At 54.0% G+C, this 20091-nt stretch overlaps 1 protein-coding gene across 18 annotated transcripts in view; it reads left to right on the plus strand.

Annotated features, from left to right (window-relative positions):
- The window catches only part of TNS3 (tensin 3), a 215715-nt gene that overhangs the window by 150046 nt on the left and 45578 nt on the right, over window positions 1–20091 (plus strand). For 17 of the 18 annotated variants that reach the window (XM_053218741.1, XM_027045988.2, XM_053218739.1 and 14 more), the window contains 3 exons: window positions 6067–6239; window positions 7060–7186; window positions 7274–7357. The exons of the other annotated variant lie outside the window; for it this stretch is intronic. In XM_053218741.1, the coding sequence (XP_053074716.1) occupies window positions 6067–6239; window positions 7060–7186; window positions 7274–7357 (384 nt within the window). The remainder of the gene's footprint in view (window positions 1–6066; window positions 6240–7059; window positions 7187–7273; window positions 7358–20091) is intronic. 18 annotated transcript variants of the gene reach the window in all.

The raw sequence follows: 20091 nt of genomic DNA on the forward strand, positions 1-20091 counted from the left end.
TCCACTCATCTGAGCGCAGGGGGCTGCCGTGAATAGCGCCGCCAGGAACAACCACGTACAGGTATTAGTCGGGATGTTTTCAGTTCTTGAGTGGAACCTCCAGGCCACGTGGCAATTTGTTGTTTAACATGTCTTGGGGACCACCCCCTCAGATGTTTGAAAGTTCGCCTTGGAGACCCTCTGGGCTCTGGTGTGGTACAAGCAGCCGGTCCGCACAGGTGTGATGGCCCCAGGCACTCTCACTTTCGGACAGGTGCCAGTTTATTTTTCAGTCCGTGGATAGAGGGCGGTGAGATCCTCTCTAACGGGGTAGGGAGGTCGTGACGTCTGAGCAGGGATGGCCCCGGGGGTGTCCCAGCTCCTGCTTCTGTTCAGAAGTCTCGTGCGTCATTTCTCCTTCCAGCCCAGCAGCCGGCACCTGCCCGCACGTCCACTGAGGGCGGCCCTGCAGGTGGACAGCTCTGGCAACCGTCCTCCGTCAACGCCACAGCTGCTAAAAATGGAGATGACATGTCTGAGGAGACCATTTGGGGAAGGGAAGGATCATTCAAAAGGAAGATAAATTCAAATAAGCACAAAAGGGAACCGAAGCCAGGCCCTAGCCTTTGCTGATGGTGTCTTGAGTGTAAAAGTCCCGTGTGAGGGGCGCCTGGGTGGCTCAGTCGATTGAGCGTCTGACTTCGGCTCAGGTCATGATCTCACAATTCATGGGTTCGAGCCCTACATCGGGCTCTGTGCTGACAGCTCGGAGCCTGGAACCTGCTCCCGGCTCTGTGTCTCCCTCTCTCTCTGCCCCTCCCCTGCTCATGCTCTGTCTCTCTCTCTCTCTCTCTCTCTCTCTCTCTCAAAAATAAATAAACATTAAAATAAAAGTCAGGGGTGCCTGGGTGGCTCAGTCAATTGAGCATCCAACTTCGGCTCAGGGCATGATCTCGCGGTTTGTGAGTTCGAGCCCCGCATCGGGCTCTGTGCTGACAGCTCAGAGCCTGGAGCCTGCTTCGGATTCTGCATCTCCCTCTCTTTCTGTTTCTCCCCTGCTCGTGTGCTCTCTCTCTCTCTCCCTGTCTCTCAAAAGCAAAGATTAAGAAAAAAAATGAAAGTCCCGTGTGAGTCGAGGCGCGATCTCGCCTTTTGGCGGCTCTCTGGCTTCCCCCGTATGTGCTTGAGGTCCTAGCTTAGGGCAGTGAAACATGCGAGGTGTGTTGCTCAAGTTTCTCATACTGGAAGGAGAGACTTCCTAGCTTTTCGGACATACCGTTTCCCTTTTGAGCAGGCCGTTTTGCAAGCAGCACTAGCTAGCTGACCGTGTGCTTCAGTGTGTCCGGTGAAAAGGCCTTTCAGTGTTGCAATGCAGAGAGACAGGCTTGCCTCACTTGGCCTCTTAGCATCCTTCTGCCAGTGACAGCCCGTTCCCGTGGGCTCTCTCGAGTCTGGGCTGGGGTCACAGACGGTGGAAACAGCCCCAGAAGCAGAGGTCTGTGCTGCTGAAGGCCGTTCGTGCTGTGGTCCTGCGTGGTTGTCAGCGTTAGGAATTTTTTTCTTTTAATTTTAAATTTTAATTTAAAAATTGTTTTAAGTTTTATTCTGAGAGAGAGACAGAGAGAGGGAGCAGGCGAGGAGCAGAGAGAGAGAGAAAGAGAATCCCAAGCAGGCTCCACGCTGTCAGCACAGAGCCAGACGCGCGGGGCTGGAACTCACAAACCACAAGATCTGGACCTGAGCCAAAACCGAGTCGCATGCTTATGGGACCGAGCCCCCCAGGCGCCCCATCACTAGGCCTTTCTAACAAAAGCCTCTTAGATCTGGCCAGCCAATCCCTGTTTCCGTTTAGGCAGAAATAAAGCTCGCAGTGTCCTCCTGGAAACTTTCAGCTAGGAAGGGTGGGCCTTTCACTGTCATGCTGCCCCTTAACCTCTCCCACTGTCTCTGGAGGAGGTGGGTGCGTTTAGCTGAATGAGCTGAAGTCCAGAGGCGGAGGCCTCAAGCACACCGTGGGGCGGTGTTTGGACTTTGTTTGTTTTCACTCCTAAGAATGCACGGGAGTTTCCAGAACCCGCTGTGCAGGCCTGGTGACGCAGGGCTTCACTCTTCTCTGCTTGTATAAAGACAAATAAATAGCTTGAGGGCACCTCGCCTTCTGCCGGCCCAGATGGGAGATAAAGGTGCTGTTCTAGAAGGTCATGGGTTTCTGTCTGCTCTAGAGCAGGAGCATGGCCACTTTCTGCCCCTAGAGGGCCAGGTTGAGTTGACCGGGGTTGTGACGGGGGCATCAGAATTATCCTAAGCGCTCCCCCCAACCTGCACGACTCCAGTGTGAATACGGGCTCGACCGACCCCAGCCTCGGTTCTCAGCCTGGTTGTGTGTTGGTAACACCGGGAGGTTCTAATCTGGGCCCGCCTCCCCTCAGGGTCCACGGGAAAGGTGGGGAGGTCTGTATGCCAGGAATTTTAGTGCGATTCTAATATGCAGCCGGGTTTGCGAACGGCTGTTTTAGATTTGTGGTTCTAACTGGGCGTGGGTCCCAGTCCCCGGAGGGCTGACCCAGTGCTGGGTGAGGCGGGAGAGCCCCGCCCGCAGGTGACTCCCCTACCACCCAGGTCTCCAGCCCTGCTGTGGAGTTTGGAGGATGGAGGGGGTCCCACGCCAGGGACCAGGGTGGTGAGTCCTCCTTCCTGTCACAGTATTTATTTCGGTGGGACAGAGGAGGGGCTGTGACCCCACACTGTAGGATCTCAAGTCCTTCGTAGACCTGATCAGATGGCCCCCGTGGGGTGGTGCAGGGAGGGTACGGGTGGGTTCTGAGTTACCGAGGGTGACGTTATTGCCCACCTTCTGGTGGTGAGTGGTGTAAGTTGCATCTGCCGTAGACTGAGTGACTGGGTGTGCGGGGGCTGAGGCCACCTATCGTCCTGTGTGCATGGCCCAGTCCCAGCGGGGCTCCGTCATTGCGTGTCCCCTGAATGCCTGAAGGACCCAGCGTTGCTTGAGTCTCAGGCTCAGCGAGCTCCTGCGTCCCTCAGTGAGCCTGAGCCTCCTGGAGCCTGGCCGAGGCCCAAGTGACACCTGAACAGTCCAGGGTGTGATCCCAGTACCTCCCCCCTCCCCGGGAATAAAGTCAAATTGCAAACATGAGACATACTGGTGTTTGGGAATGGCAAGGAGGGGGTCTCCTGGGGACACCTGCCCCACTTTAAGCCTGGGAAGTAGTGTCCAGTGGCGGGAGGAAAGGAGACCAGCCTGAAGACACGCGCATGCCCAGCACGGGGACCGCAGGGATTGGCGGCATCCAATTGTGTGACCATCGCGTGGCGGGCCACATGCCGCATGTGGGCAGGAGAAGCAGGTCCCCGGGTGGGGCAGGCTCACAGCAGCCAGTAAAGGAGGAGCCCTCTGGCCCGCCCTCTGTGGACATCGCACTGAGAACGTGATCAGGGCGGGTGGGCGGATGTGCAGGTCCCCAGGGATTTTCATAGACCCCCCCCGCGGCCCTGGACTGCCGTGTTTTCTGCATCCATTCCAGCATCCTGCGTGACCCTGCAGGGCTGGTGAGGTCCTGGCGCCTTGGCTACTGGCTGGGAAGTGGCAGGAAGCAGGTGAATCTTAGTGTGGGGGCGGGGTGGGGTGGGGGGTCTGAACGGGGATGTAGGGCTGGGACAGGGCAGGGGTGCGTGGGGACAGCAGGTGCCCAGGGGCCCAGAGAGGGAGCCTTCTCAGAGCTGACCCCTCCCCGTGGGGGACTGAGCCCACCTGCTGGTGTTCCCGGCATGCAGCTTTAGCTCAGAGAGTCTCTCCTGCCTTCGTTTGGTCTCTCGTTTTCTCCTTTCCCTGGATTTGACTTCTTCACTGGAAAGGAAAAACGTGGGCACCACCGGGGTGATGGCGCAGGTTCTTCATACAGTTCGGGAGTAGGTGTGCAGCATTTCGTTATGCAAGTCAAGTCCAAGGGAGGCCCTCCCGGCAGGTGGGCAGGCCTGCCTTCCAGTTTGCCCAACGACCGAAGGGCGGGCCGCCTGTGTGTCCGCCTCTGGGGACACTGTCCTGCCCTCGCCGGGCTGTGCGCCCCCCACGAGCCCCGCCCCCCAGACGTGGCGCAGACTCGGGCTCTGGCCCTAAGCAGAGAGACAGTCGCCCTGGCACAGAATCGGTTCTGCCAGTGGGAGAGCCACAGAGACGCATCGGGGGGTGGGAATTGGCACACAGGACCTGGTGGAGCGGAAGGAAACCTTCCTCCTGGGAGACCATCTGCATCTTATTTTTCTGGCTTTGAAAGTAATACATATCAGGGGCACCTGGGTAGCTCCGTCGGTTAAGTGTATGACTCTTGGTTTTGGCTCAAGTCACGATCTCATGGTTGGGGGGTTCGAGCCCCACGTTGGGCTCTGTGCTGACAGAGCAGAGCCTGCTTGGGATCCTCTCTCTCTCTCTCTCTTTCTCTCTCTCTGCCCACACCCTGCTTGTGCTCATGCACTCTCAAAATAAATAAATAAATATTAAAAAGTAATACATGTCATTAGTGACAACTTGAGAGAAGGTGGAAACGAACAAGAAACATGAACGCTGCCTAGAACCCCACAACCAGAGACAGCCGTCGATGAACATTTTGGTGCATTTTTTTACTCCTCAAAGTGAACTCCTAACTTTCCATGCTGCAGGTTCACTTGGTTTGCCCTGCCCACCTGGCAGGGGTCGCTCCTGCTGGCCTGTCCTTGTGCTGTGGCCGCATCTCACACCTGCCCTGTTTCTCCAGGAGTGTCACCCTGGGATGAAGGCTCTCGGTCCCAGAGGAGGCCAGGGACTGTCACCGAGACAGGCCTGGCCTCTGCTGACTATGTTGCCTGTGTTTTTGCTCCTTTGGGAAGGGAAACTTTCATGAGATGCTTCTGTGCAGATCACAGCCTGAAAATGCCCCCCACTTCCGTCGAGCATGCTCTGGACCCTATTCCGGCAGACCCTCAGTGGCTGCCTGGGCCTCATGCCAGCAGCAGACCCTTAGTGGCTGCCTGGACCATGTTCTTACAGGCTCAGAAGCAGGAGGTATTGATTCATGCAAACGATGGGTCCACAGGTCCCTGGTGCTCACCTGCCACTGGACACCTGTCCAGTCCTTTCTCGGTATGGTGGGTGCGTCCTAAGGTTCTGTCCTGCCCCGAATCCGGCTCAGCAGCGGGGGGTGGGGGGGTGGGGGGGCTCAGTTGCAGGAGCTGCTGGTTTCTGGCGGGGCTGCCTCGTGCACCCCAAGGGTGAGGACCCCACTGTCGCGCGCACATCCATCGACAGCAACCCCCGAGTCTCCCTGAGCAAGCACCACCGACCAGGCATGAAATTAAGGGTGAACGAGTTAACAGATGTGATGTTACTATCCACGTGTGCTGGGGTCGTGCTCGTGAGCAAATAGGGGATGGACAGGGTGCCAAGGTAAAGAGGCGGGACAGCATCTGAAGAAGGGAGATGTCTGTGCAGGCAGGTGCGTACGGGGGCATGTTCATGAGTCAGGGAAACATCCTGTGTCTCTGCTCCGTCCTGGGCTGTCCTAAAGCAAAATGCAAGTAGTCTGACCCCAAAGTGGACCCCGAAGCCTGATAAGGGGTGAGGGGTCTCAGATCATAAAGTCCCCAGGCGCCTGCAGCCATCAGGGGGCCTGGCCGGGTCGGGTTCTAGCCACCAAGGATCCTCCGTGCGCCCTCGACGAGGGGAGGGCGGGCTCCGTCCTGGCCTGAGGTGCACCAAGATCCCTCCTGGGAGAAACAGGAAGTGAACAAAGGTAGGCGAGACAGTGGCAGGTTGGGACACCACACTCGGTGACAGAAGCCAGACGGCAAAGGACACGTGATGTGTGATTCCGTTTATAGGAAATGTCTGGAACAGGCCAGTCCACAGAGGCTGCTGGGGGCTGAGGGAGGGGGCGTGGGGCTTCCTTTTGGGAGATGAAAATGTTTTGGAACTAGAACAAACAAAAAGTGAAAGAAAATAGGAAGCACCCTTAGAGAAAGTGTGGTCGGGTCTTAATTAAGGTCTGTGTGCTCGCTGCAGTAAAATCACCTGCAGCCCATGTGTCTCTCTGTCAGGCTCCCCAGGGGACGAGCCACCGGGCGGAAGATTCCGGAAGCTCAGCCTCGGGCAGTATGACAACGATGGTGCGGGGCAGCCGGCCTTCCCCAAGTGTGGATGGGGAAAGACCCCGGGTGCGGAACAGGCCGTGAGCCTGGCGCCTTTCCTGTCTCCGGCGGACGCCAAGGAGGTACGCACCGCCACCTGACAGCGGGGCCTGCACACTTCCCGATCGCAGTCCTGTTGACACCCCAGGTCCCTCCTGTCTCACAGATGGGGTTCCTCCCGGAAGAGCAGGGGGTGTGGTCGGGAGAGCCCGGGTGCATGGCCCTCCCCAGAGGGCACGGCGTGGCCACCGTAGGCTCCTCTGAGCCTCTGCGCCCTGACTGCACAGTGGGGTGAGATGGGAGCGGGCAGGTGGCTGAAGGTGGACGGCAGTGGCCAGGGGCACACAGACTCCCCAGGAGGGAAGCAGGAAGGAAGTGGGTCGGGGTGGGTGTGGGGCCCCGTGGTGGGATCCACGGAGCATCTTCCAGGGGGGTGCGGCTGAGATATTGCAGGTAGACGGGTCGGAACCCGGTACTCTGAGCCCTCCCCTTCTGTGTCTTCCTCCTCGTCGGGGGTTGGGGGGGGAAGATTGGAGCCCAGAATAGACCAGAAGAGAGACGTTTGGGATGAATACTTCCAGACTGTTCTCTGTGCCGTGGGTGTGTCTGTGTTCTTTCACGTACCCACCGGCACACCACAGGTAGCGATGATTTTTTTCCTGTTTTTCCCCCGAGCGCCCGCGTCCCCGAGCTGAGCCGTCTCTGCCAGCTCCGTGTGTCCGGGAGTGGACAGGCCGCAGGGATGTCCCTCTTCCTTCGTGTTACTGAAGCTCTTCCCAGTTTTCCGTGGCCGCCAGTGGCAGGGCTGTGCGTGGGGACGCGGCCTCCTGTCCCCGCACGGTGGGCCAGTCCGGGCCCGCCGTCAGGAGGTGGCCTTCACCTGACTCCCTGTGCCAATTCCAGACGGTGGCTGCCGCGTACCCCCCAGACCCAGATGGGATCAGTGGCAGGAACTTCTCTCCAACCAAAAGCGGCAGTGACTCACCCTCTCCCACGCCCGCGTTTCCCGTGTCTGCGGAAACACTGTATGGTAAGAACGGAGCCAGACTCGTGGTGGGCAGGGCGCCCCGTCAGGGAGGACGCGGCCACAAGGGCTCCGCTCTGCTTTCTTTTCCAGTGACGACGCCCCCGCGTTATGCGCCGTTCAGCCCGCCCGGGTCGCAGACGGGCAGCGCCAGCGGTCTGTACAGAGGTGCTCACGGTAAGAGTCTGTCCTCCCCCCGCCCGGGCGACTCACGCAGAAACCTTTTCGCGGGTGTCCAATCTCCAGAGCCTGGAAAGCGAGGAGGGCTGTCACTGTGCTGTGCAGATGCTGGGGGCTGATCACCACCTGTGTCCTGTGGGTGCACGTCTGCGGTACATCCCGGGTCTGCCACTCGAGCAAGCTGGGAGGGGCGGTGGGCTCTGGGGCGGAGAATCCCTGCTTCTCCACTCCTCTCTGCCCAGAAGCTGGAAGAAGGCCTGCCCTTTACAGAGGAACTGGGGCCCCAGGGCCGGGGAGCTCCCTGCTCCGCATCACGGCCGCCCGCCCGAGACCCCCAGCCGCTCTCCTGGATCTTCCCAGGGGAGCGACGGCTGTCGGGAGGGGTCTGTCGCAGCCCCCGAACACTTACCATACGCAGCGCGGTGTTCAAGTATGACATGTGGGCCCCGGGAGGGAACGGTAGCTGAGCAGTAGTGAAGGGGCCGCTCTACACCCCTTCCTGTGGACACCCCCCCACCACTTGTCTTGAGAGTCCAGGACGGGCTGACCTCAAGCATGACCTCAGGCACATGGAGAGGGGCTATAGTTAGAGCCCAACGTCCATTTAGCATTATTTTTTAAATGTGTGTTCATTTTATTATTTAAAAAATTTTTAATGTTTATTTATTTTTGAGAGAGAGACAGAGCATGAGTGGGGCAGGGGCAGAGAGAGAGGGACACCCAGAATCCGGAGCAGGCTCCAGGCTCTGAGCTGCCAGCACAGAGCCCGATGCGGGGCTCGAACCCACAAACAATGAGATCATGACCTGAGCTGAAACAAGACGCTCAACGGATTGAGCCCCCCAGGCGCATTTGAAAATCTTTCTTCTCTGTGAGTGTGGATTCCTTTTGCTGGTTTTCTCCTGCGGAAGAAGGCTCCCTGAATGGTCGTCTCACACAGTTTTTGGGAGAGCACGTAACTCCCGCCTCCTTCCCCAGCAGTGTTGTCGTGACGACAGCCGGTGCTCCGTCCTTCCTTTCCTAGAGAAAACCAGATCTATGCGTCCTTTAGAGGAAGGGCTGTCCTTCTCCCCAAGTCCCCTGTGGCTCCAGGACCATACTGTGTCTCTGTCCGCGCAGAGCCCCGCGGTCACACTGCCCCCTTTCCTAGCAGGTGGGAGTAAAGCGCGGAGTAGGGAGAGGGTGCGCGGTGCTGGTGCACGTGTGTGTTCCGTAAGCGTCATGCGGAGAAATCTGTTCTGTACTGGGACGATGTAGATGGTGGCGAACACAGGGACTTCGTTCCCACCTCCTCCCCCACCAGCCCACCACGACCAAAGGCTGATGTCAGTGTATCGAGACCAGCTTTGTTGGAGACGTGCTGGTGACGGCCGGGGGGTGTGGATGATCAGCCGAGGACAGAAAATGCCGGAAAGAAACTTCAGGTTGAGCAGCAGCCCCTGACTTGGCCTCTGGGGTCCCTATGTGGAGTATCAACCCTTCCGGAACTTGAGAAAGGCCCGGAGAGGGGAACGGTGTGGGTGGGGCCGGTGGGGCCGGTGGGGCCCATGGCCCCACGCAGCCAGTGCACATTCAGCATCAGCGTAGCTAGCGTGTCGTCCTAGTGCCTTCCGTGTGTAAATGTCCCCGTGGGAGACGTAGGGCTTTGATTTCAGATACAAAAAGCGAACGCGTTACAGGGAGTGTATTTCATCCTAAGAACACCTGTGAGTCTTCTGGAGTTTTCGTCTGGCCGTCCTGACGCAGTTGGTCCCTCATTCTGGGCGGCGGGTGACTCCCCTGGGTGGTGGGTGACTTCCCCGGACCACGGGTGGCTCCATGGTGACTGCACTAGCTCATGCGTAGTCCACGTTGGCTCTGTGTTCTTCCCAGTGTGATTTCTCTCACGTTGTGGTCACGGTGGTCACGTGACGGGGCCGTCCTACTCACAGGTGAGGAAACTACACAGAGAGGTGAAGCGCATCCCCCTGAGCCACACAGCAGACACAGGTCCGCCTCACTCCCCAGCCGGGGGCTTTTGATCCAGGGTGTTAGAGTAGACAGGATTCGGTTTTCACTTTCCTCAGCTAGACCAGGAGTGACTTCGTGTCAGTGCTGGGAAAGCACAGGGATGGTCTCAGGGGGCTGGGATTTGAGTCTTTTCATCGAAGAACCATGCCTCCGACTCAGCACCCCTCTGAGCCTGTTTCCTCATCTGCAGGTACAACAGTGCCCCGTTTGGGACCAGTGTGCCGTGTCGGGGTGGAATCTGCCAGGCAACTTAATGCCTGCTTCTGTGTCACTTATAGCCAAATGCCACTGTGTGGACACACGAGAGGATTTGCTTTAGATCCGCATCTAGAGGGTGGCGCTGTCATCCTTGCATGGACTAGATGTTGTTTTCCCCGTTCCTCCCGCAAGGTGAGACTGCACACCTGGCGGTCTCTGTGGAACAGGTGCCAGAGGCTGAATGGTGGGGGGAAAAGGCAGACTGACCATGGGTACTGGGACCATGGAACCCGAGGGGACCGCATCCTGGGATGTGAAATCACAGAGCCAGAAGAAAGTTTCCTCCCGGTAACGGGAGAATTCCCAAACGCCTGGAAATGAAGCAGCCCGTAATTCGTGGGTCCAAGAGGAACTCTCAAGGGAAATCCGAAAGCATCTTAACCTGAAAACAGCAAAAGTAAAACATTTCAAAATTGGTGGGAGAGACCTCAAACACAGTGCTGATGGAAAAGTTCACGGCCATAAACATACCCGTTGTCTGGAACAGGTATGTTTGAACTCCTGCCTCCAGGACCCCAAGATGGCCAGAGGGGAGAAAATAATACATATAAGCAGAACCAATGAAATTACAATAATATAATAGAAATATGTAATACAAGGTCAATGAAGTTACGAACAAGGAAATGAGAAAAAGTAAATGAAAAAAAGCGGGTTCTTTGAGGAGATCAGGAAAGTTGACAGATCTCTCTAAAGACACACAAAAAAGGGGGAAGCACAGATTAGTAATGTCAGCAGTGAAGGGGGGGCCTGTCACCGCAGACCCTGCGGACAGGATCGGGACAGTGGCTCCATACCCAGGGGTTAGTGGTGAGCACGTGTGGTGACCACTCACCCAACGTGAAACAGACAGTATGATGCTCTGTAACTATCAAGGAAATTGAATTTGTAATTTACACATTTTCCCCCAGAAGAAATCTCCTGGCCCTGATGGTTTTACTGGAGAATTGTACCAAATATTTAAAGAACAATTAACACTAATTTTACACAACTCCTTCTAGAAACATAGAATTCGTTCTATGAAGACAGAGTTAGCCTAGTACCAAACCCAGACACAGACAACAAAAAGGAAAAGGTAGACCGATATCCCTTATGAACAGACTCAAAATCCCTTAACCAAACATGAGTAAATAGAACCATAGTATATATAAAAAATTACACACTTTGACCAAATGGGATTTATTCTAAGAATGCAAAGCTCCTTCAGTATCCGTCAGTGTAATCCATCATATTTAATGGATAAAGAAGAAAAACCACATGATGTTATATTCGTAGATGCGAAGGAAATTTTTTGGACAAAATCCACATCTGTTCATGACTATAAATTCCCGGTAGAATAGCTCAGAGGGGAGCTTCCTCAGCCTCAAAAAAAGAATCTAAAAAACCCTGCAGCTTGCACATAATGCTGGAAATTCTACAGGGGGCATTGTGCAAGAAAAGGAAATACAAGACAAGAGTGGAAGGGAGGAAATAAAACTGCCCGTTCTTGCAGATTCATGATTTATCTTTGTGGAGAATTCCCAGGAATCTACAAAAAAATCTCCCAGAACAATTAAGTCAGCTGGTTGCAGGGCACCAGAGAAACACACAAAAATCAATTATATTTCTATATACCAGCAGTGAACGTGTATAGACCTCAGTTAAATATACAGTGCTATTTATAATAGATCGAAAAAGTGAATACTAAAGCATAAACCAAAGAAAACATGCAAGTCTCATATGTTGAAAACTCCATGGTGTCGGTGAAGAATAATCAAAGAAGATATACATAAGTGAAGAGAAATACCGTGTTCATGAGTTGGAACACTCACCCTGGTGAACATGTTGGTTCTTCTCAAACTTATGTACAGTTTTAACACAATTCCTACAAAATCCAAACAAGGTATTTTTTGTAGATCTAGGCAAGACAATTCTAAAGCTTATATGGAAATGCAGGGGAACTAGGATAGCTAAAATAATTTTGATGTTTATTTATTTTTAAGAGAGAGAGAGACAGAGCGTGAGTGCGGGAGGGTCGAGAGAGAGGGAGACACAGAATCTGAAGCAGGCTCCAGGCTCAAAGTCATGAACCAAGAGACCATGACCTGAGCCAAAGTTGGACGCTTAACCGACGGAGCCTCCCAGGCGCCCCAGGATAGCTAAAATAATTTTGAAAAAGAATAAAGTAGGAGGCATGGGTTAACTAAGTTCTAGACTTTCTGGGTCACCAGAAATCAGGACTGTGTGGTGTGGGGTAGGGCGTGGTACAGACACAAAACCAGTGGAATGGAATAAAAAACCCCAAAATACACCCCCACAAATATGCCCAACTGATTTCTTTTGGAAAAGGTGCAAAAGCAAGTTCAATGAAAGAAAAACTGTCCTTTTCACAAATCTGTAGCCACTGGGGACCCACAGTCAAAAAAAAGGTGGGGGGCATGCCTGGGTGGCTCAGTCAGTTAAGCCTCCGACTTCAGCTCAGGTCATGATCTCACAGTTGGTGGGTTTGAGCCCTGCATCTGGCTCTGTGCTGACAGGTCAGAGCCTGAAGAAGCTTCGGATTCTGTGTCTCCCTCTCTCTCTGTGCTCCTCCTCTGTGCTCACTCTCTCTCTCTCTCTCTCTCTCTCTCTCTCTCTCTCTCTCAAAAATAAGTAAACAAAAAACCCCCCCCCAAAAAGAACATCAACCAAAGTCTTGTATCTTATACAAAAATTAACCTTAAATGGATCACAAACTAAAATATAAAACTATAAAACTTTTAGGAAAAACAAATAGAAAATCTTTGGGATCCCAGGCTAAGCGAGAGTTAACACTCAGAGCACAAAGGGAAGATTGATAAAGTTAGACTCCATCAAAATTGAAAGAGTTTGCTTCAGGAAGAGACTGCTAAGAGGTTGAAAGGGAAACAGCAGACTGAGAGAAAGTCTTTGCCCTCTACATACCGAGAAACAACGTGATCAGAACGTGGGTATAAGCCCAGAGACCCCTCACTGAGGAGGATGGACAGACAGCAGATAAGCGTGTGAAGGACGTCCAGCGCCATGAGCCACCAGCGAGATGCTAGTGTAAACCTCGGGATCACTACGGACCTAGCAGAATGGGAAAAGTAAAAAATAGCATCAGCACCAAATGCTGGTGAGGATGTGGAGAAATGGGAAGTCTCGTTTACTGCTGATGGGGGTGTAAAATGGTGCTGCCTCTCTGTGGGAAATGGTCTGGCACTTTCTAAAAAAACAAAACAAAACAAAAAACAAAAAAAAAAAAACAACTATGCAGTGGACCCCTGAGTTTTTATCCTGAAGAAATAGACTTCCAGTCACACAAAAACCCCTCCGCAGGGATTTGTAGTGGCTCTGTTTTTAGTAGCCCACAGCTGGAGACAGCCTAGATGTCCTTCAGCAGGTGAATGGTCACACGGTCCGAGCTCCGTCCACACGGTGAAACCCAGCCAACTCCTGATAACACGGAATAACCTGGATGAGTTTCCAGAGCAAAGTCATTCCCTAAAGTTGACATACTGTATGGTTCCATGTCTGTAACGCCCTTGCCATGGCAGAATTGTAGAAAGAATTATAGTGTCTTCTAGGGGTTTATAGGAAGGACAGAGGGGGGAAGGATGTGGGGGAAGGTGTGGTTTTAGAGGGGCCCTTGTGGGTGAGGATGTTGCCTGTGTTGGCTGTATCAACGTCAAGGTCCTGGTGTCCTTCTGTCAGATTCTGCCTTTGGGGCAAAGTGATAAGGAGGATAGGGCTATTGTCAATAGTGCTGCTATACACATGGGGGTGCATGTGCCCCCTTTGAATCAGCATTTTTAAAAATTCAGTCTTTCCTTTTAGTTATTTGCTTATTTAGTTATGTATTTAAGTTTATTTTTGAGAGAGACAGAGAGAGAGAGCACACGTAAGGGAGGGGTAAGAGAGAGGGAGAATCCGAAGCAGGCTCCAGACTCTGAGCTGTCAGCACAGAGCCCCACACAGGGCCCCAGCTTGCCAACCGTGAGATCATACCCTGAGCTGAAGTCAGATGCTTAACTGACTGAGCCACCCAGGCACCCCTTGAATCAGCATTTTTGTATCCTTTGGATAAATTCCAAAGTAGTGCAATCGCTGGGCTGTAGGGTAGGATGAATGGATAAAGAAGATGTGATGTATGATGGAACGGAATAGTACTCAGCGATGAAAAAGAATGACATCTTGCCATTTGCAACAGCGTGGATGGAACTGGAGGGTATTATGCTGAGTGAAAGAGGTCAAGACGAAGATATCGTATGATTTCACTCGTGGAATTTAAGAAACACAACCAGATGAACACAGTAGTAGGGGAAGGGCAGGAAAACTAAGATGAAAACAGAGGGAGGCAAACCATAAGACACAATTAAATACAGAGAGCAAAGTGAGGGTTGATGGAGGGTAGGTGGTTGGCGGGATGGGCTGGCTGGGGAATGGGCATTAAGGAGGGCACCTGTTGCAATGAGCACCGGCTGTTACATATAAGAGACGAACCGCTGGGTTCTCCTGGAACCATTACTACACTCTATGTTAACTTGAATTTAAATTTAAGAACTTCTAGACTAATATAATTTTTTATTGCAAAAAAGGGGGGTATGGGGCATCCATGTGTAACGCTTGATAGCTGTGTGTGAATTTATAAGGGGCTCAAACTCATAAGTTCAGTGTAAATCCCACTGGGGGAGACGGTTCAGGTGTGGTTGAAGAGAGAGTATTGGCTGCCAGTTGACCAGCTGGGGGTAGGGGGGTGGTTTCCACGGAGGTTTATCCTATGGTTCTGCCTCCTTCTGTATGTGTTTGGAATTCTGCATGATGAGAAGGTAAAAGTATAGGTAAGAGAGTCCTTGGTGGTGGGTGCGGTCTTTAGGCATGCCCTGGGCACTTGTGGTCAACCAGCCCCGCCCTCCTGGAAGTGCAGGGCGTGATCCGGGAGGATCAGTGATCCTGGGACGGCGAGGACCCCAGGAGAGGACCCAGTGTGTTCAGCCAGTTCACACCGGTTGTTGCCTGTTGAGGAGGTCTGCGAGTTTGAAGCGGGAGCAGGGCTAAGCACTAACTAGGCTAAGGGAGAAATAGCGGGTTTCTCATTTTGTTGCTGTGACCATTACAGTCTCAGGGACGTTCTGGCTTCGTTTCAGCACACAGTTAGCAGAACTCTACTTTGCAGAAACCCTCTCTGTGTCCCTCGGAGTCTGCAGAAACCCAGACCCACCAGACAGGTGTCGGAGAGGGTGATAGGCACCGGGTGCAGGTGGGAAAGACAGCCTGCAGGGGAGATCTGGGCTACACTTCAGCACAGGGACAGGTCAGTGGGTGGAAAGTTACTGAGAGGCAGGGCAAGGGAAGGGGGCGTTTTGCAAAACTGGCCCAGCAGGATTCTTGCTGCTGGAGGGCAGAGGCTTGGACACAGGGTGGGGATGACTTTGCAGAATCCTGGCCACATCAGGGCGCTCCGAGGCCGGCTGGCCAAGGGGCCTCTGGAGAAGGGGCTCTCAGGTCCTGAGTCCTATTTGGTCACAGAGGCACTCTGTCGCAGGTCAGGCCCATCCTGCAGCTTGGTGTCGGGTGCAGCGCGTGCTCCCTGGGCCACAGGTCCTGTGCTCTGGTCTCCCTCTGGCCACCTGGTTTCAGTGGCGGCCTGCCTGGCGGAGCCTCCCATTCATTCACCCCTCACCAGACACCAGCCCCTCCGCAGTGACCAAGCCAGATAAACAGAAAGTGTGTCAGCGTGTGCACCAGGAGTACTGGGAGATTCAGGAATGAGAAGCCAGGGTGGGGGTGGGGGGAGAGTCAGAGCCCAGACAGCCCCTCCCTGCTGTTGGGGGGCCTCAGTAAGCTGCTCTCACAGCGCTTGCTCAGGGACCGAGAGGGACATTTAAACACTTGTCCCAAATAATCAGCACTTAAATCTGAATTCAGATCAGATACTATTTAATTCTCCAGGAGGCGGGTTGTAACCACCAGGGGTGCTGGTTAACTGGAAGGATTGGGGACAGGAGGGGACACAGGGTGGCGTCCTGTGAGGTTTTGAGGTTTCACATTTGACCCAGGGAGCCCCGTGAGGACGGAGACAGGCAGGTCAGACCCACCCAGGACCCTCCAGCGCCAGCCTGCAGTGGCAGCCCCGGACGGTTGATGGTGTGTGTGTGTGTGTGAAATGCCCTTCTGACCTGCCTGGTTACTCCCGGGAAACACGTGCACGCGGGGACGCCATCCTTAGACTTCTCAGCGATTCCATAATGGGCCCTGGGACTCTGGTTTCTAGTAAGACAGATCTGGTCTCCAGGCGCGCTCCCGGCACAGCTCCCAAACCCTCGGGGTTTCCTAAGTGGAGGAGCAGAAAGGTGTCTCTAGTGCTAACAGGAGTTTGGAAAAGCACCTGGGGGTGGGGGCTGGTTGCCACGGAGACCGCCCACGTGGTCACGGGGGCGGGGCTGTCAGCCCCACCCCCTGACCTCCGGAGGAGGGGCTGCAGGGAGACCGCCCACGTGTTCACAGGAGCGTGGCTATTGGCCCCACCCTCTGACCTCGGGAGGAGGGGCTACAGCGGGACCGCCCACGTGGTTACTGGGGGAGCTGTCGGCCCTACCCCCTGGCCTCGGGAGGAGGGGCTGCAGGTTGGATTCATCACCAATGGCCGATATTTCATCAATCAGGCTCCTGTAATGACACCCCCATAAAACCCAACAGACGGGTCCCGAGAGCTTCTGGGTTGGTAAGCACGTGGAGACGGGAGGAGTGGGCCCCGGAGCGGCAGGGAGTTCGGCGCCCCCTCCCCATCCGCGCCCTGGGCAGCTCTCCCTTCCCTCTGTTCCCGACTTAATCCTTTTACAACAGACCAGCGATCTAGTGAGCGATCTGTCCCCCGAGTCCTGTGAGCGGCTCCAGCCAGTTCACCAAACCCTGGGAGGGGTCGTGAGAGCCTCTAGTTTGTAGCTGGTGGGTCAGAACCCAGGTGACACGTGGACTGGTGTCTGGAGGGGGGAGGGGCCGTGCTGGAGGATGAGCCCTCAGCTTGGGGGGTCTGACGCTGTCTCACCGGGTAGATGGTGTCAGAGTCAAGGCGAATTGTAGGAGCCCCAGCTGTGTCGTGTTGGAGAATTGCTTGTTGGGGTGGGGACCCCCTACACACTTTGGAATTGGGTGTGAAGCTTTTAAAGCCTCAGGAGGAAATGTGCTTCTTGAAAACAAAGTTTGAAGACTTTGTGTGAAGGGGTGATTTGCTCGCAAGCCTCATACAGGAAAGAGACAGAATGATGGAGTTCAGGATATGAGCTGTTCTGTCATTTCTGATCCAATACTTAGCCTTGATATTTGTTTGCAAAGTGGGAAAAAATGAGAGAATGTTTCATTACAAAATTTGCCTCTGATGTATAGCAGCTTCAAATTTAATCCATGATAGATTTTGTTTTTAACTAGAGTAAAATGGAACATAAAACTAGCTGTTTTGTTTTTCAAGTTTATTTATTTATTTTGAGACAGAGTGTGCGAGTGGGGGGGGGGGAGAGAGAGAGAGAGAGAGAGAGAGAGAGAGAGAGAGAGAGAGAGAATCCCAAACAGGCTCTGTGCTGTTGGTGCAGAGCCTGACTTGGGGCTTGAACTCACGAACTGTAAGATCATGACCTGAGCTGAGATCAAGAGTCGGATGCTTGACCGACTGCACCACCCGGGTGCCCTGAGACCAGGAGGAATTCTGATCCCCCGGCAGGACAGAGTATATAGGGCTTCACCCCTGGTCTTGGGGTAGTGCTGCTGGGACCCCTTGGAGTTGGATTCAAAGGGCCGAGATGGGGGACGTTTGCCAGAGGGAGCAGCCTGGAATGTCTCATTGAGAGAGAGTGAGAGAGAGTACTTGGAGGCAATGCTTTCTTTTTGTTTAAATAAAAAAAAAAGTTGTCATTCTTCAAAGCTTGACAAATTGCAAAATGCTTCCACCAAGCATCCCCTTTCCTTCCTGTACCCGAGTTGGCTTTTTTTTTGAAATGCGATGAACTTGCGATGAGAGTGTTTACAGTAGGAGTAAAGGCATGTGCTGAACATGAACGTGTGTGACGTTTACAGATGGCCCTGATTGCTTTGAATCTTGCAGATCCTGAAAACAGGCACATTTACGTATATACTGATCCTGTGTCCGTGTTTAGGTGCCTGTGTGTGAATGGAAAGGGCGTATCCATGTCTCTGTACATGTGTGATGCCCTTGCACACTGACCTGTGCACAACAGGGCCCCCTGACCCCACAAAATGGCTATGGATGAACAACTGTTGCCCAGACCCCTGACCCCCGAGGCCCCAGATTAAGAAAGTAAAGAAAGAAAAATTGAGTGTTTCAAAATCTATTTAAAAATAAACATCCTGGGATGCCTGGTTGGCTTAGTTGGTTAAGCGTCCGACTTCGGCTCAGGTCATGATCTCACAGTTCATGGGTTCGAGCCCCGCGTCGGGCTCTGTGCTGACAGCTCGGAGCCCGGAGCCTGCTTCGGATTCTGTGTCTCCCTCTCTCTCTGCCCCTCCCCTGCTTGTGTTCTGTCTGTCTGTCTGTCTCTCTCTCTCACAAAAACAAATAAACATTAAAAAGTTTTTTCTTTTTAAGTAAACATCCTGGTGGGCTGGTGGAGTCCGTGTGCGGCCAGGCTTGGGAATGAGAGCGTTCATTCACTTGAGTGAATGCAGCCCTGAAAATACGCACGTTGGCCTTCTGTGCAAGCACCTTGTCTGCTGAGCCGGCCAGCTTGCAAGTGCCCGCATGAACCGACTGTGTCCGACTGCGATGAATGCAGTCTTTTGTGTGCTTTCCTTTGGCTTAGAGGGGTCTTTGTGTTTCCCAATTTAGTGGACTCAGCTCATTGCTTCCCCCTCTGCTGGACTGTTCTTGAATCTCAGAGCACTGAACTTCTGTGTTTCCCCAGTGGGGGCTGGAGGTTGTGGGGAAAAGGGTGTGTGTGTGTGTGTGTGTGTGTGTGTGTGTGTGTGTGTGTGCGTGTGGAGAGGTTGCTGTCCCCTTGATCCTGAGCCCTGCAGCCCCAGGCCTTGGTGACAGCCTCCGGGGGCCCTGCTCTCTGGTCTTACACAAGTTGTGGGACCTCTGGCATCTTTGAAACTTAAACAACAGTTAAGGAGCTGTGTCGTGGGTGGCATGGGGGGTGGTCTCTGAGAAAGGAAGGTGGATTCCAGCCTGTGGAGAGGATCACCTGCCAAAAATTTGCCTTCCCGTAAGTTTTTTGTTTGTTTGTTTTAATTCTGAATGCACTTCCAAAGCCCCGTCGGTTATCAACATTGAAACACTGGGCTCGGTCCTGGGACTGGATGGGTGGTTCGGCCTCCTGTCCGCCCCGCAGCTGCCCCTGGCGTGTGTGCAGTGGGGAGTCCCCGCAGCCAGTCGGACACCTCTCGGAATGGGGGGGAGGGACCCAAAGGAAACGCGGGCACAGGTGCCATTTCTCTGACAGAGGCCCCGTTCCCGCCCCTCACACACCGCGCACCCAGAGGTGAGCGCCACGGAGCACTGGGTAAACACCACGTGCTGCTGGGTACACTCAGGGAGGTCGTGGGTTACGAGGCCTGAGGAGGGCCAGACGTCTCTCGCCCCCCGCCCCCCCGTTCCTGGCTGCCACCTGAGCCCCCAGGTTAGGGTGTGTCCCCGAGGGACAGAGGCCCTGACCAAACCACTGTTTAGGCAAAGAAACAGAGTCTTTGGTTTAAATACCATCACGTGTCAGCGCGTGACCGCACACATGTGGCGTGGACTAGCGCCTCGGATGGCTAGCGCCTGCACATATGGCTAGGTAGGCCTACGTTGAGGGATTCGTCGCTTTTTCAGCGTTTATTACGTGCCATGCCTTCGTGTGTGCTTCTATAAGGGAGCGAATGTATAGAAAACCCAGAAGCCAGGGAAGTAAGAATTCAATAGTGGGGAGAAAAGGGAGAGTTTCCTTTCAGATGCTCCCGGGCCCAGCGTGCGCTCCAGTGGGTTTGTGGGTGAGTTCTGTGTGCCCACGGGTGCAGGTGGTCTCATACTAGGCAGATGGGCGGTCTGACCAGGCATTGGAGGACCTTGACATTGGGTGACCGTGTAGTCAGAGTATCACTGAGCTTGTGCGGTTGCTTTTAGTGTTTGCTTTTCATCCCTTCTCTGCAAAAGCCCATCAGTGGACTGGATCATAAGCAGCCCAGAGCAGCGCCTCCCCAGATGCTGGGGGGGGAGGCGGGTAGTGGACCCCTGGGAAAGCAGGGGGAGGGTGTCAGAACCACCCTGAGGACCCCTGTCTGATGTGTGTCGTTCAGGACCTTCTGGAGATCCCTCACTTCTGTGTTTCTAGGGCAGAGCCCTTGCTGAAGTCCTCCGTGCGGGTCTCCGATGCCTCCTCTCTGGGGTCCCGGGGCCCCCTCCTGTGCACACAGGAGGAGCTTTTAGTCCTAAGACGTATCCTGCTGATACCCCAGTTGTTGGGTGTCGGGCTCAGCTTCATTGGGTGAACCCC

Source organism: Acinonyx jubatus, chromosome A2 (genome assembly GCF_027475565.1).
Source record: "Acinonyx jubatus isolate Ajub_Pintada_27869175 chromosome A2, VMU_Ajub_asm_v1.0, whole genome shotgun sequence".
Lineage (NCBI taxonomy): Eukaryota > Metazoa > Chordata > Mammalia > Carnivora > Felidae > Acinonyx > Acinonyx jubatus.